The sequence below is a fragment of the Cryptotermes secundus genome, unplaced genomic scaffold, assembly GCF_002891405.2.
Source record: "Cryptotermes secundus unplaced genomic scaffold, Csec_1.0 scaffold628, whole genome shotgun sequence".
Classification (NCBI taxonomy): Eukaryota; Metazoa; Arthropoda; class Insecta; order Blattodea; family Kalotermitidae; genus Cryptotermes; species Cryptotermes secundus.
In genome coordinates this window covers 144-16750 of record NW_019737991.1, presented here as the reverse complement: position 1 = coordinate 16750, position 16607 = coordinate 144, and the positions used below count along the sequence as shown (strand labels likewise).

General features: G+C 38.8%; 1 protein-coding gene across 2 annotated transcripts in view; it reads right to left on the bottom strand.

Moving 5' to 3' along the window:
• LOC111870657 overlaps nucleotides 1–15919 on the bottom strand; it is a gene marked incomplete at its 5' end in the record, with an annotated part of 78013 nt that extends 62094 nt beyond the window's left edge. For both annotated transcript variants that reach the window (XM_023863127.2, XM_023863128.2), the window contains 4 exon segments: nucleotides 3580–3805; nucleotides 5316–5584; nucleotides 15344–15556; nucleotides 15780–15919. In XM_023863127.2, the coding sequence (XP_023718895.2) occupies nucleotides 3580–3805; nucleotides 5316–5584; nucleotides 15344–15556; nucleotides 15780–15919 (848 nt within the window).
• Nucleotides 15920–16607: the final 688 nt, after the last annotated feature.

Here is a 16607-nt window from a genome sequence, read left to right as displayed (position 1 = left end):
TGGTGTGGGAAAAGAACAGAGCGAGGGGGGAGGAGGAGAGGGAGGGGGGGGGGAAGTATACATGGGAAATCAGTGGAGTGGGAGGGGGGGAAGGGACTGGGAACAGAAGCAGGGTTTTGTATAAGATATTGTCTCAGGGGGAGAGAAAGGCAAGGTTAAAGGGAGGGCACTAATCCTTAAGGTGGGGGGGTGGGGTGGGGGTTGCTATGTTAGTCGGTCATGGCCTGTGTAGCCTTGTGGATCTGGCTTCATGTCCCGGGGTGGGGGGTTTTTTAGGGAACAGATGAGAGGCTGATATGTTGCTGTCTCGTCACTGAAATGCAGGGCAAAATCATGACATAGAGACAGGTAATAGATGTTTTGAGAATGTGGCACAGTTCAGATATTTGGGAACGACTATAACAAATAAAAACCTGATTCAGGATGAAAATAAGAGAAGCTTGAACTCAGGTAATGCTTGATACCATTCAGTTCAGAACCATTTGTCTTCTTGTCCGCTGTCAAAACACATAAAAATTAGAATATACAGAACTATAATTTTGCCTGTGATTCTGTATGGGTGTGAAACTTGGTGAGGAACACAGACTGAGGGTGTTGAGGAGAATATTTGGACTGAAGAGAGATGAAGAGACAGGAGGTTGGAGAAAACTACATAATCAGGAGCTTCATAACTTGTACTCTTCTCCAAGTATAATTACAACGATCAAGTCAAGGATGATGAGGTGGGTAGGGCATGTAGCATGAATGGGGGAGAAGAGAAATGCAAATATGATACTGGTGGGAAAGCCAGATGGAAATGGACCACATGGAAGACCAAGTCATAGGTGGGTGGACCATATGAAAATGGATCGTAGAGAGATAAGATGGGATGGTATGGATTGGATTGATCTGGCTCAGGACAGGGACCAGTGGAGGACTCTTGTGAACACGGTAATGAACCTTCAGGTTCCATAAAATGCTGATAAAATTCTTCAGCAGCTGCAGAATTGGCAGCTCCTCAAGAAGGGCTCAGCTCCATGAGTGAGTGAGTGAGTGAGTAAGTAAGTAAATCACTAGGTAGCAGCACAGTCCATCCTCATGACAGACTAGGTAGCGTGGTTCTGAGAGATAAAAATGAACCGCTGTGCCTTCGTGTCAGTAAACTGTATGAGAGCGGAACGCACCAGTCTTAAAGCAAGCCTAAACAGATTTAACACCGTGTACACGGCTGAATGCAGATGTGGTGATGGGCTGCAAACAGAGGAACATATCTTCTGGGACTCTAAACAGTAAGAGGACCAACGGGCAACAATGATGGACATCTTGTCTGAGAACAGCAGAAAGCATTACCTAAAACCAGTTACAGAGCTCTTAAGGCTAGAAGAAAGAAGATTTCTGCAAGGTGTCTGTTACTTCATAAACAACATTCCTATATTTATATAAAACAGATATGTAAAAAAAGTAGAAGTAATTGTACTCATTATTTACAGTATACTCACAGATTTAAGTCAAGATCTATATTAACATTCGTGAGGTTACCACTATTATAGAAGATGTTTATTAGAGCGTGCTACAGAAGGCCGGATGGGCATTGCCTAGGCATTTTTTGTATTTACAATGTTTTTTCCTACACTTAAAAAAGAAGACTAGGTAGCAGATGTGCATGCACATGTTCAGAGGCTGGTTTCAGTAGTCAAAATGGCAACTGTGCTTGAAGAGTGTACTACTGAAGATCAGTTTTCTGTTGTGTTTCTTCTTCTTTTTTGTGGGTGGGGGGGGGCAAAAGGACTAAATTCAATGTTTATTCATAATTTAATGTTTCCTGTTTATGGTGGGAAGTGTTTGTCATAACCGGTTCACAACTGAGTCAAGAAATTCTCTCAAGGACGGTTTGAAGTTGCAGACGAACACCGATCAGGTCACCCTGTGGAGATTACAATAGAAGGAACTGTGTGGCAGTTAAGAACAGGCAGCGTAGTCACTTCAGTAAGGTGTTCCTATGGTTTAGCATACAGTATAATGTATGACTGTTTGATGTTTTGAAAAGTATGCACATGGTGAGTGCCTTGAAACTTAAGGATTCAGAAAAAATGAACTGAATGTGTCTGTCCTTACATCTCCTACAGTATGCAGATGAAGGAAAAGAAATGCTTAGCAGGATTGTTACTGGGGTTGAATCATGGGTGCATCACTACCAACCAGAACCAAAACATGCTTCAATGCAATGGATATATTCCAGTTCACCATCAGACAAAAAGTTTCAGGTTAAGCCATCAGATGGGAAGGTGTTTTGGGATTCTAAGGGAGTAATGTTAGCCCATTTTCAGAAATGTGATGAAAATGTGAATTTTGCATCCTACTGTGAAGTTCTGTTGAAGGTTTAGGATTCAACTCACAGAAAACATCCAGGCCAACTGGCAAGAGGTGTACTGCTTCATTATGACAATGCCAGACCACATACAACCAGAGCAAGCCAGGTGAGAATTCAACAACTACAATGGGAAATTCTTGGACATCCACCCAACGGCCCAAACTTGGCCTCTAGTGACCTCCATCTGTTTGGCTTACTAAAAAACCACCTTGGTGGCAAATGTTTCGCTGATGATGAAGAGGTTGAAATGTAGGTGTGGAAATCTTTGAGACAATAGTCAAAAGGCTTCTATGCTGCGGGTTTTGACACACCAATAAAGCAAAGGGATAAGTGTATCAATGTTGGTGGAGGATATGATGAGAAATAAATGTTTTTGCACATTCATATATCACATGTTTATGTTTTGTATCCGTTTGCAACCTATTTACCGACTCCCTCATATAATTAGAATGACCAGGTCAAGAGGGGTGAAATGGGGAGGGCATGTAGTACAAATGGGGAAGAAGAATGCATATAGGATATTGGTGGGAAAGCCAGAAGGAAAAAGACCACTAGGAAGACCAAGACATAGGTGGGTGGATATTATTAAATTGGATTTTATACGATGGGGTGGTATTGACTGGACTGATATGGCTCAGGATGGGGACCAATGGAGGGCTCTTGTGAACACGGTAATGAACCTACATACAGGTTCCATAAACTGTTGGGAAGTTCTTGAGCTTCTCAAGAAGGGATCAGTTCCATGAAGTTAGTTAGTTAATGAATGGAAACATTAGCATCAATCAACTTGTCATGAGGGTTAAGTAGTATATTTTAATCCACAGAAAAATACAGTATCAAATTGAGAAAAATTTCCTTCTCTTCATGATTTGCAAAATGTTTCCAAATGTTTTTTACAGGTACCATGGGCAAACAAATCATAAAAAGGAAGGTCATTTCCTTCCAAAACTTACCATTAGTAAATAGCAAATAAAATATTACTTTTTACATTAATAAGTTCTTCCTTGATGAATGTAATATTCATTTGTCAATACTCAGGCTTTAAGGAGATAAACATAAACAAATATTACCTATTTTTTCATATATAAACATACCCAAAAACTGCTTCAAAGATTTAAATGTTTTAAATTAAACTTATTTATTAGACAGCCTGAAATTCTAATTCACAGAAAGTAATGACTAAGAGATTAAAATGCAAGAATTTTCCAATTACCCAGAGGTATACTCACAACAGACTGCTTGCTCCTGGAACAATGTGACTTCAGAATTGAGAAAAGAGCCTTGGAACGGACCTGATAGAAATACCGCAGCAAGATACAGGCATTTAGGTATGTTGTGTACCTTACTAGCTTAAAGAATCGAACATAATTATCCATGCTCAAAGCAAGAGACACCTCAACAGCAAATCTTACTGGTTCAGAATTGATTATTTCTGCACTTAGTTCTTTGAGTTCCCTGCAACAAAAAGATGATGTAAAACAACAACTATCAACAAAACTTATTCAAAATTGATATGAAGCAAAACAACATTTCTAGTGGTTTTGTAAGGAAATGCTAAATTAATCCAACACTTACCTGATGAAGAGTTTTAGTTTAAACTTATTACAATTTACATGCATAGTAAACAGAAAAACATCTATGAATAACTATTTAAGATGCATACTTAGACTTAAGAAAGAAGTAACAAATGCCTGCAAAAAGTCAAATAATGAATAGCTTCATACAATGTTAAGGTGATTAAATCAAGAGATAACAGGATATGATATGGAACATACATGAGAGAATGCAGGGCTTAAGGGGATGTTGTGACTGCTAAACCTGAGCAGGGGGAAAAAAGGAGACATAGACACATATAGGAAGATGATAATTAAAGTGACTTTTAACAACTAGGATCTGAAAAGCATGCACTCGATTAAACCGTCTCAGGACGAAGTACTTTGGTGATCACAGTAATGACATCTTTTACTTGTGATTCACTCAATGTGCTGTCTGTAATCTAGACTGCACAATACAGTGTAGGATGACAGCATGATCAGTGTATAATGAACCAGGGAATGTGGAGGTATGGTGCTGGAATCAGCCTGCAAGGATTGAGGAAATTACAAAAAATGTCCTCTCAACCATGAGAGATAGTGTCACGAATACAAGCATTACTGTTTGAACCAATTTGCTCAGTCCACACTGACCAAACCCTGGGGTACCATACAGTCATGGATTTGCTTGAGTGTCTGAATAGCTCAAGGAAGGAGAGATGTACCCTGGAGTTAATTACATACAGTAACTCTCCAGCAATTTATCTTGTCTCAACAAGTTAGAGTGCACGTATGGACACCGATACCTGTTAGTCATTAACTGCAAAGAATAATTTATTTTCATTAAAAGCAAGCAACAAGTGATTCCAAGACTGCTGTAAATTATAATTATGAAATGACAAGGATACACATCTGACAGTTGGCAATCTACATGGGAAGTGAGGAGTGTATGCAGGGAAAGAACTGATTAAAAGGAAAACATTAAAATTAAATATCTGAATATAATGATACAAAGGAAAGAGGCCTATACTCTTTTAGTGAATATGCTGAACATGACAGTATCCTGCATAGTTGGTGAGTCCCCAGTCATTCAAGTGATTCAAGGACACTACCGACAGTTCTGCTGACCCATTACTTGTAGTCAGAAATACAATGAAGTTCACTAATGTTAATCCAAAATAAATGTAACACAAAACAGTATAAAAACTTTATAATGCTAAATATTTGTCAAGTAGCCAATCTAATCAATCTCAAACCAAAACACAAAATTGGTCAATATGGCATGATGGGTAGAATCTCTGGTCTTGTAGTTATTACATTTTACCTGATGCCTCACAATTTAAAAATTTTCTATTACTCTCAGAACACCAAATCGGAGTAAAACACCACACATCTTCCTACACACACAAAAAAAAATAAACTTAAATACATACCACAAAAAATTTGCGTCGTTCAAATTTAGTAGTATGATGTAGCCTCTAAATTCTGCTTCATTTGGACAAGCAATCCCTTTCAAGGACATGTCGTGATACATGTATTTCAAAGTCTGCAAACATTTTGTCAGATTTTCTGAGTTGATCTTGTTATCAAACACACTTGTATCTTCTGCCACAAGCCTCTCAGAACAGTGGATATGGAAACGTGCACACTGCTCAACTAAGCTTACAGCATCCATATCACACAATTCTTGTTGTGTTATGTCCTAGGAAAAGCCAAAAGTCACATTCTAAGTGGGGTTTTATAAACAGTGTCTACACAAATATTTCAGTTTTAGAGAAATCATCATGCCCATGCAATATATTGATAGAGAAATACAGAGAAAATGTTCTGAGCAAAGAATACAAATTACATATTTCAATATGTTTTGTCTTTCTGTGTGAGGTCCAGGACTTTCTGCATGCTCCATAACCCCCAAAATTAAACTTTACAAGTGATTCCTTATGTACAAAAGGTCAACAGCTGTTATTCTGTCATTATACATGTTAACTGTCAGTCAATTGTAGCTGAAAATAGGAGAAAAAGAAGGCAGCAGTAAACAACAGTGGGAGTCATGCTTGACTCAGTACAGTGTCTCTCTTTGTCACATGTGTTCTAGCATACCTCTCAATAGCTTATTGCATGTTACACTCTATCTTTAGTATTTCAGTATAAATGTAGGTATCTTTTTGTCAGAATTTTTCAGCTTACCGAGATTAGGTATTTCTGTTGAAGTTTGTTTGTATAGGCAAAAAATACTGCATGCATTATATGTATACAGTGGCCGTCTTGTAGTGCACACAATTTCACCTGTCACCTCACAACATGTTTCGGCAACACAATGCCATCATCAGGTGTCCCAACTACGTCAATCTATTGCATTGCCTGCCTTCATATGTTTTCACCAACCATTTAAAAAGTATTTAAAAAATCCGTGTTTGTCAACTTTGATAAATTTACACTCGCTAAAACTTAAGACAATTCATCTTATCCTGTAGTGCACACAATTTCACCTGTCACTTCACAACATGTTTCGGCAACACAGTGCCATCATCAGGTGTCCCAACTACGTCAATCTATTGCATTGCCTGCCTTCACATGTTTTCACCAACCATTTAAAAAGTATTTAAAAAGTCCGCGTTTGTCAACTTTGATAAACTTACACTCGCTAAAACTTGTTAAGATAATTCATCTTATCATAATCATCTTGATCATCATGATGATCTTATCATATCATCTTACATAAGATGAATTATCTTAACAAGTTTTAGCGAGTGTAAATTTATCAAAGTTGACAAACACGGACTTTTTAAATACTTTTTAAATGGTTGGTGAAAACATGTGAAGGCAGGCAATGCAATAGATTGACGTAGTTGGGACACCTGATGATGGCACTGTGTTGCCGAAACATGTTGTGAAGTGACAGGTGAAATTGTGTGCACTACAAGACGACCACTGTATACATATAATGGATGAAAATTAGTGCAACAGGACGCTAAAATATAACATACTGCATGCATTCAGAAATTATTTTCTTGGTAGTTCTTTTTGTCATAAACTCAATAATTATGCTGATAACCACAACACTTTCTTGTTGTAATTACATTGGGCTTTACGCTAGTAAATGTTAATGATACAGAACAATTGCAGGGCAATAAACAAAGATGAATCATTCCATGTCAAATCAAACAATGCCATCAACCATGCCACCACCAAGTTTTATGATTTTTATTCTAAATGTAGATATCCCATAAAGCAGAAATTTTCCCAGAGTTTCAATTTTCTTATTGTTAATAAATCCTGAGATACTAATTAATGAATTTAGGCAGTTTCTCACAAATATATGAATATCTCAGCCAGAAATTTAAATTTGGTGTCATGCAGTATGCCTTCTTAGGGTATTTACTGGTTCAAACCTAATACATGTACCAACAACCACTTAGGACTTACAACCTTTGCATAAGTCTATCTTAGAAAATTAACAAGAAGTTCTGGGAAGAACTAATCACCTACTTTCCTCTGATACAATACAGATTGCATAGAAAATGATGCATCCAACAGTTCTATTGCTGCATGCGTATTCATTACTGATCCATTGCCTAGCAACCATAAGGGGATATGCATTTAGACACACAGGCTGATGGGAGGGATTTGTGAAGTATGCTACTGAGATGGGCTGAGATACCATGATATTTACACCAAGTTTCATAAAGACTGGTTCACCCATTCAAAAGTTGAGAGGGGAGAGTTACAGAGGCATACAGACAGCATGGTAATTGCATAATCTAACTTTTATTTTTTACAAATAAGGAATGTAGGCTAAAAATGAATGTGGGACTCCATTTAAGTAACTGAAAGTTTTAGCAAACGCAAACAAAACACTGTCTTATAAGAAAGAAATTTTAGCACAGTAGACCTTCACTGGAGCGATGAAAAAATAATATTTTAAATGTGACGGCAATAAATATTTTCTGGCAGAGAAAACAGAAAAAATAACAAATTCTTCAAAATTTACAGTGATAAAATCACTCAGCATTAACAACCATTATACATACAATTAAACATTAGTGACACTGGACTAAATGAGGAGAAGCTTGGCCAGCACATGCATCTCTCTCTCTCTCTCAAAACCTCAATAATCTCCATCCCCCTTTTCGTATTCTTTCCAGAAAAGCAGAGAATCACCTGGTACACATTATGAGCTGAACATTCTCAAAGTTATAACATGCGTGAAAGACAAGGAGAGCACAGTCTTGGTCTCACTGTGAGCTCAGAAGTGGAATGGGGTGGTCGAGAAAGATACATGAAGCTGAAAGTTTTGTAATTCACAAGTTACTTCCATGCAAGCTGCAGGAAGAAGGCAGTGCTGTGTCACATGATGTAACACACGAGGAGAAAAAAAAAAGCTGACATCAAGATCTGAACTGGGTTCTAAAGGGTTCTGACAATGATTTATAACACACAGAATTACTGGGTTTTTTAAATCTGGCCACTGTCCAGTATTCTAAAAACTAGAAAACCAGCATTTCAATAACTGGATCTGTTCTCGTTCTCAGGTGTTGGTGGAGACACCTACTCAGTTGGGTCTGTTAGAAACAGCTAACCTCAATCACTGAACAACCCATCTGAGTACAACTACAGCTATTTAAATACCTGAAACCAGGCTATGTCAAAGACAGATAACAGGAAAACATGTAATAAAATTTGTGATAAAGCATGCACAAGAAAGGGAGGTAGCAATTTATGCTACAAATCTAGCCTAGAAACCAAGTCTATAAACACCAATTCATAGAATTAAATGGAGAATTTGTGAAAACATAAAGTTCCTACCATTAGCATCATCTGTGGAGTAAAACCTGAACATTCGAGACTAAAACCTTGTAGAAACCCATGAAGAATCCGTCACGTCATATAGATCTTCTCTGAGTTGGTAGCCTCATGGCTGCAAAAGGGGTATCCAAATGGGAGAAATGTCCAAACTGGGTTGTCTAATCAGATTGGCTGAGCATGCCATACAGGTCAATTCCTTGTATTTCCTGTACCTGCTGTGACTTTCAATTTCCAAAAACCTAGCTTCATCCCAGACTATCCTATGACCCTCTTTATAGGTATGTTGGGCTAATTTTGATTATTCTAGAAGACCATCTTTGAGAATGTGCCTTTGTTCACAGAGATGCATGGATAGAGGTCTGCCTCTTTTGCCAATGTAGCGTTGGCCACATTCACGGGGAGTGCTACAGATGTACTGTGCTGCCTGTTGTGAATCTCTTTTATGGCCTGGTTTTCATGACTGAATTCCTAAGATTGGGTTCAGCTCTGAAGACCATCCTAATGTTATACTGATTCCCTATACATTTGAACTTCTCCAAAACACCCTTCACACATGGAATATACACAGAGTCCAGAGGCTTTTCCTCTTTATTTGGATTACAGCTGCCCTTGGAATTAATGACCAAGTCAATGAAACCTTGGGGATAAACACCGAGCTGAAGATCACATCTCAGGTTGCTAATTTCATTAACCCGATCTTGTCATTCTTGATATATGGTGGAAGCTCTATTGTGAACACTCCAAATCAAACCTCTTTTCACATGTGGTGGATGGTTAGAGCCGAAGTTGAGATATTGACCAGTGTGGGTGGGTTTCCTGTAGACAGATTTGGTGGCCAGTGCTGTCTCCTTCCTGATAACCAGAACATCCAAAAAGGGAACTGCACTGTCTGACATTATTTCCATAGTGAACTGGATGGAGGCCTTAAACTACTGAGGTGGCTGAGGAAATTCTGTAACCACTCTGGACCATGAGCCCAGATCACAAATGTGCCATCAATGCACCACAGAGAAGCGATGGCATGTGCAGTGTCAAGTCAAGAGCCAATTTCTCAAAATGCTCCACGAAGATGTTACTAATGATGGGTGAAAGAGAAGTACCCATAGCCATGCCATATTTTTGTTGGAAGAACTTGTCATCCATCTGAAAATAAGTGGTTCTCAAGCAAACCTCCAGCAGCTCCATGATGGCTTGGACCTGCAAGACAGACTGTTCTGCCAGTGTGACACTGTTATGGAGCTTGTTTCTGATGACTTGTAGGGCTTCGTTGACTGGTACATTAGTGAAAAGACTGATGTCAAAGCTAACGAGGATATCTAGAGATTGAAGATTTGTAGACTTCAACAAATGTACGAAGTGGTCCAAATTCTTAACGAAGGATTTCAATTCTCCAGCAAGAGGACTCAGTATCTCACAGAGTTAAACTGGCCAAAACACAGCAAGCGAAATGAACAGAACTCCCTATAGACCTCAGAGGAATGTCCACTCTGTGACTCTTGGGAAGACCATACAGACGTGGAGGTTTGCTGTGGTATGGAGTCAACTTGTGTTTTAGATCAGTAGGAAGAGTAGTTTTGTGTTTGGAAAAGAGCTTCTATACTTCCCCCTCAACCTTAGCAGGTTTCCCTGTTATCTCCCCTTGACAAAACCTGGCCTCAGGCGTTTCCGTATCTGTAGTGAAACTCACATGGGTTGTCCGGTGACTGAGGTTGCCTCTTTCTAAGGGACCAAACAGTCTATCCCCTTTACCTGAGAATGGAAACAGATCCAGTTTCTGAAACGTTGTGTTTTCTAGGTATCAGAACACTGGACAATGGACTCTGAAAGCCCAGTAATTCTGAACCTTAAGTGCCTACTGACAATAATTGCTCCAAACAAAATAAAAGATACAACTGGTGTGAAAAATTGAACTAGATATGAATCCACCATTATAAGAAATATTGGAGCAGTTCAAAAAGTTAAGCACTGGCCAAGACAAACTATCAACCTGTAATGAACTCAAAAACGTGTCAGCGAAAAGAAATGGCAAACATGGCTGGCCTAGGGCAGCACAAATGCCATAACTCTCAAACTATTGCAGATTAATGTAAAATCTTTGTACTGTGACAATGAAGTTCCACAGACCCATCTGGCCCGACCATAAATCCAGTAAATGGGTCTTGTGCACATGCATACTTCTAAATCTGCCTCACTCCTCCCCTTAGTCTTTCTGCCTGAGCTGGTGCTGGTCCTCAAGCTGACAGCTTGCAAGACCATGAATTGCAAAGTTCACTCTAAATTCTTGTCTGGTCCTGTTATTCAGAACTTTTTGGGGGTTGTCTTCCTCCTGAGTGAGCAGGCCATATGCCAGTATACCAAGGCATGTTTGTTGCATTCCTATAAACTGGGGGTTTTTGGGCCAAGAGATGGCAGATGATAGGTGGGCCATTCTGGTTTCATTAGACTTGGTCTACTTTGTTTCATTTCATATTTCAAGTTTTTCTGAGTTGCATAATTTGTTCCTTTGTAACTGTGTTAAATGTAAGTAGTATTTGTGTTCTGTTTAATTCAAATATATATCCAAGTTATTGTTAAACATAACGAATATAATCTGAAACACAGTAAACAGAGTAGGCAGGCAGGAATGGTGGTCTAAAGTGGTAGCAGAGAGTGGTCTGTCTATAAACATGAATCAAAAGTGCATTTAGTGCTCTGCTTACATAAACTTCTCAGTAAATCTGCAAGCACTATCAAGTGCAGTTTAGTTGAGCCCCTTCTTTACATACCAGTAATAATATTTTGTACTTTCTTATGCATATGCTCAGAAGCAATGGATAGCAGCCTGCCATTTACTCATGATGAATCCAAAGGTTCTGTTTAAGGATGAGCTGGAATATGAATTACATATATTGTTCAGATTATCCCCATTTATTTTGCCTGGATCCTCTAACCACTACAATTAGGCATGTTTCCTTTGATCTAATAATTCTGAGCATCAACTGTTGAATTATGGCCTATGCTTCTTCATTTCCCAATAACTTACACTCTCTTGGGCTGAAATGTTGATATCCTCTCTGACAGTTTCCTGAGCTCTATTAATATTCACCTCAGCAACCAAGTTTTCCAAAGCTGAAAACCTATTTGAGATTTCAACCAGAACTGCTGTTCCCCTTCTACCTCATTTAATTTCTTGAGATTGAACCTCTCCACACAAAATCTGAGTGTTGTTTGTTTACTCACTGCCAGTCTCTCCCTAACTTTTGCCACCACCAGGTAGTGGTCATTATCACAATCTGCTGTACTGAATGATGAGACATCAAGCACATTTGTATGCTGTCTCCTATCTGCCAAAATATCAATTTGCTCGTCTTTCCACCTGGAGATGCCCAAGTAAATTTATAATGTTACAATGTGGGAACATTGTACTTTTGACGGTCTGATTTTTGGATGTGGCAGAGTTTACTGCTCTAACTCCATTACAATTACTTGGTAAGTACCACTGCCACAAATTAATTCCACACACAAATGCTTTTCTAAAGCAAGGTATTTCACCATCTAAGATCTCAATCAGGCCTATCGTCAGACTCCCCTGTTGCAAGCATCAAACCATCTTACAGCACTTTGTATGGACTGAAATTTGTATCAATAACAATGTGTCCTTTTTAGAAAAGCTACAGGTGCACAAATACCCACTGATCATCTCAATCTGATATTCCATGGTGTGAAATTTACCTTACCTTACATCTTCAAAGGACATGTGACCAACAGTGTGGTAGCAACCTTTGTTTGAAGCAGACCGTGTATCTGAGCTCTATTAGAATTACGTTGAGTGTTAAAGTAGAGCAATGTGTCAGTGTGAAATTCTTCACAAAACTTGGAAAATCCTATATAGAAACATACAGTTTGTTGATGGAAGTTTATGGTGATGAATGTCTATCCCATACTCAAATTTTCAAGCGGTTCAAAAGATTTAAAGAGGGAAAGGGGAGAGATCAAAGATGATCCATGTCCTGGTTGGCCTTGCACATCAAAAACAGATGCAAACATTGAAAAATTCGGTGAAATTGTTCGAAAAAATTGTTGCCTGAGCATTTGAGCAGTTGCTGACTTAACTAACATTGATAAAGAAAGAGTTTGAGAGATTTTACATGAACATTTTAACATAAAAAAGTGCTCGAAGACGGTGCCAAGAATCCTCACTCCTGAGCAAAAGGAAACTTGAATGAACAATTGTGCTGACATCTTTCAAAACACTGAAAATGATCCAAACTTTTTAGGAAATGTAATAACTTGTGATGACTAATGGTTTTTTCGGTATGACCCAGAACCTATGCACCAATCCATGCATTAAAAGAGTCCCAGGTCACCAAGAAAAAAAAGAGGCACGGAAGGCCAAGTCAAATTTCAAAGCAATGATGATTATTTATTTGATATCCAAGGGATTGTTCACAATGATTGGGTGCCTGAAGGTCAGACTGTTAACCAGGTCTTCTATAAGGAGGTTCTGACAATTCTTTGTGAACAGTTGAGAAGAAAAAGACCTGAAATGTGGAAGGGCTCATGGATTCTTCACCATGACAACATGCCAGCACACAATACACTGCCTGTCAAGATGTTTCTGGTGAAGCACGAGATCCCAGTGTTGGAACATCCACCCTACTCACGTGACGTAGCCTCGTGTGACTTTTTCTTTATTTCCAAAGATCAAGTCTGCATTAAAAGGAACCTGTTTTTGAGTCCATATATGCAGTGAAGACATAGGCGACAGAGGCAATGAAGAAGCTATCAGAAAAGGACCTACAGCATTGCTTCCAACTGTTGAAAATTCACATAGAGCTGTGCAGGGGTTGGGGAAGGGACCACTTTGAAGGTGATAACATTTCCATTGTGTGATTAGCTGAATAACAGATTTTAGAGCATCAGTCTGGACCTCCCTCCTGGGTACCTACACTAGAGGCAGTATCCGCAGGCTATGGGGGAGTGTCTGTTGAAGCTTGTTCCATAATCATGAGGTCCCTGCCAGAGGGTATAACCAGGGTAGGATTCCTCATCCTTTCAAGTTTGGTGATTAAGTTTTTTACAGGAACAACATTCTTTCAATGATGCCAGATGCAAGATCTGTGCAAAGTTATCTTACTGATGGCACAAACCCCTATGCACTGAAACCTTTCTTACACCAGTCACTGTACTGCTAGTCCATCCCAAGTTGAGGAATTTCTTCACCCAAGCCCATCTTTCAAGCTGAGACTAGCAATGTTAGGTTACTATTACTTGGGGAAGGGTCCTTTCTTTAAAGACTCTAAAGATCTGATCCGATCTACTACTGATCTTAGATCTGGGAACCCCAACCCCGTTTAGACAGCAGCTTTGGGCCACATGCATGTTCAGCATGTGCTGGTTTGGTTTTTATTTCTAATTATATATATTTAATTCCTAACTGTTGTTACTTGACTTTTACATTTTCTTATGGTCTCTAATCCCATATGTTTGAGTTTCATACAGCAATCTTAGGCCTTCCCCTCCAACATCATCATCATCATCATCATCACATGACATGTGCCATGTGTGAATGATTCTCATGGAATGCACCTTGTATGTGGCTGTCATGCTCAGCATGAGTTTCTGGCTCTATATTCTGAGATCTTCATTGGCAAGATATTCCCCCTGTCACTGGTATCTTGTATCTTTGTCTCGGAGTGCAGTGAAGGAGGAAAATGTGACAGACTGTTGGTAGACATCTGCCCAGGACCACACCCTCTGTCCCTGAAGAAGATGTGAACTATGAAGTTACAGCCATAAAGACTTGTAGTGTCAGAAAGCTGATGTCTCTAGTACTGTGCTTTTGGGGAAGTCTACACTCCTTATGAACCCCAGACCTATGGCTGTGGGGGAGGCTACATCATGTGGAAAATACACGCTGTCATCCTTCCATCTGGCCTGACCATAAATCCAATATATACACCTCATGCACATGCTTCACCCTACTCTTGCCTCTCTCCTACCCTGGTTCTCAAACTGAGTGCTTGCACAGGCCAGGACTTCTCCCATGGTTCAAAAACCGTTTTGGCTCTGTATTCCTCCCAAGTGAGAACTTGGGCTATGCCCTGGTCTACTGAGGAAAGTTTCTTCTGCTCCCCATAAACTGGGGGCTTTCAGGCCTCAAGATAGTTGACGACTGGTGGTCTGTTTTGGTTTCATTAGACTTGATCTACTTTGTATCGTTTCATATTTCATGTTCTTCCTCAGTTGTACAATTTGTTCCTTAATAATTTTGTTCCAAGCTAAGGTGTAGCTGTGTTTCATTTATTTCAAATATATATGCATGTTACTGTCAAATGTAACTTCCACTTCATGTTCAATCATGCCACATATAACCTACCATCCTCCTCAGCACTAACAGATTACTTGAGAAAAACTATTGCTGGATACCAAATTTTCTATTTCTGAATTTTTAAATAAAGGAGACATTTATATATTTATGGAAGAACTGCCTAACTTCATTAATGCAAGTACCTAGGGAATTACTAACAGTAAGAAAATACACCTCTGTGAAAACTTTAACTTCATTCATATGTACATACTTTTAAAACAACAGCCAAGAAAACTGGACATGGTGTGGCTGAAAATTCCATTTTGTTTGATTTGATAAGTAATTTAGTCTTATATAATTATGTACCTTTCTTATCCCTCGAGTGCGATCCCATAAGAAATGGTACCAGTCACCCAAGTTTTCTTCTTTATCATCACAATCCATGACTTTTGCTAAAAGATAATCCATTGTCATACGGAGGATAGGGGGAGGTCTTAACTCATGTGGAAGGGGTTCTTCCTGATCAGCAGAACTTCTGGAATACTGTTTCACTGCAAGTGCATGATCCATAACCACCTCCTGTAAGAATAAATTATTGTAACATAATCATCAATTAACATCAATATCAGCCATATACAGTGGATAATATGCAAAATAATTCAAATTTTGGAATCTGGCCATTCAATATAACACATGATAATCGGAATTTTTCTTGTGGTTGGCCAAGACATTCTTTAGTTATGAGGTGACACATCTTTCTCTTGAAAACAAAAAAAAAAAATCACGTTTATTTCATACTTACCTTATTTGCATCTGTTAGGTATTCATACAAAGCTACTTGATGTCTGGACTCCCTTTGGTAACGTTCCTTTTCAGGGCACATATCTTGGCATGTTCCTTGAATAACTGCTGCTTTTGAAAGATCAGACTGTCTCCCTCGCTCTAAGGTTAAAGTAATTAAACTTATATTAACATTCAACATCAACTACATACTCATGTGTGAGGGCTGTTCAGTTGAAACCCATTCACAGCACTGCCAGCAGACAGCCAGTTGAATGAGTTCACCTAAACAATGCTCATACTAACAAATCAAGACCCAGTTTTTAAAACATTTATATTCATATAAGAATACTTCAAGAGCACATCACATTTTTATAATAAACTATAATTCACACATGGATCTATACTTCTATATGTATTAACACAAATGCCATCATGAATGCAACAATTTATTTGGTTGTAGTTCTTTGTCTTTTCTTCCTCTACACTACATGTTTCGGTCATAATGGGCCACCATCAGGTGTATTTTTCACTATGTAGCTGTCACACTGCACATAGTCCAAAATCTAAAACATCAGCCTGTCCGTTTTGTTTAAAATCTTGCCAACACACGCTTGTCAATTTGATTTTGGAATTCCAGTTTAAAATTTAATATTTTTAACATTTAAAGTTTTAAATACCAAGGACACCTGCTCTTGTCTACATGTGCTGCAGCTGCTATTTTTTGTTTTCAGCACCGTTCATGTATTATTCCGTGCAGGCTCCCTGTGTGTATGTCGTTGCTCATCTTTAATACTTTTTTCTATACATCCACTCCCCCATACACTTTCATGATGTAGTACTTAATTAG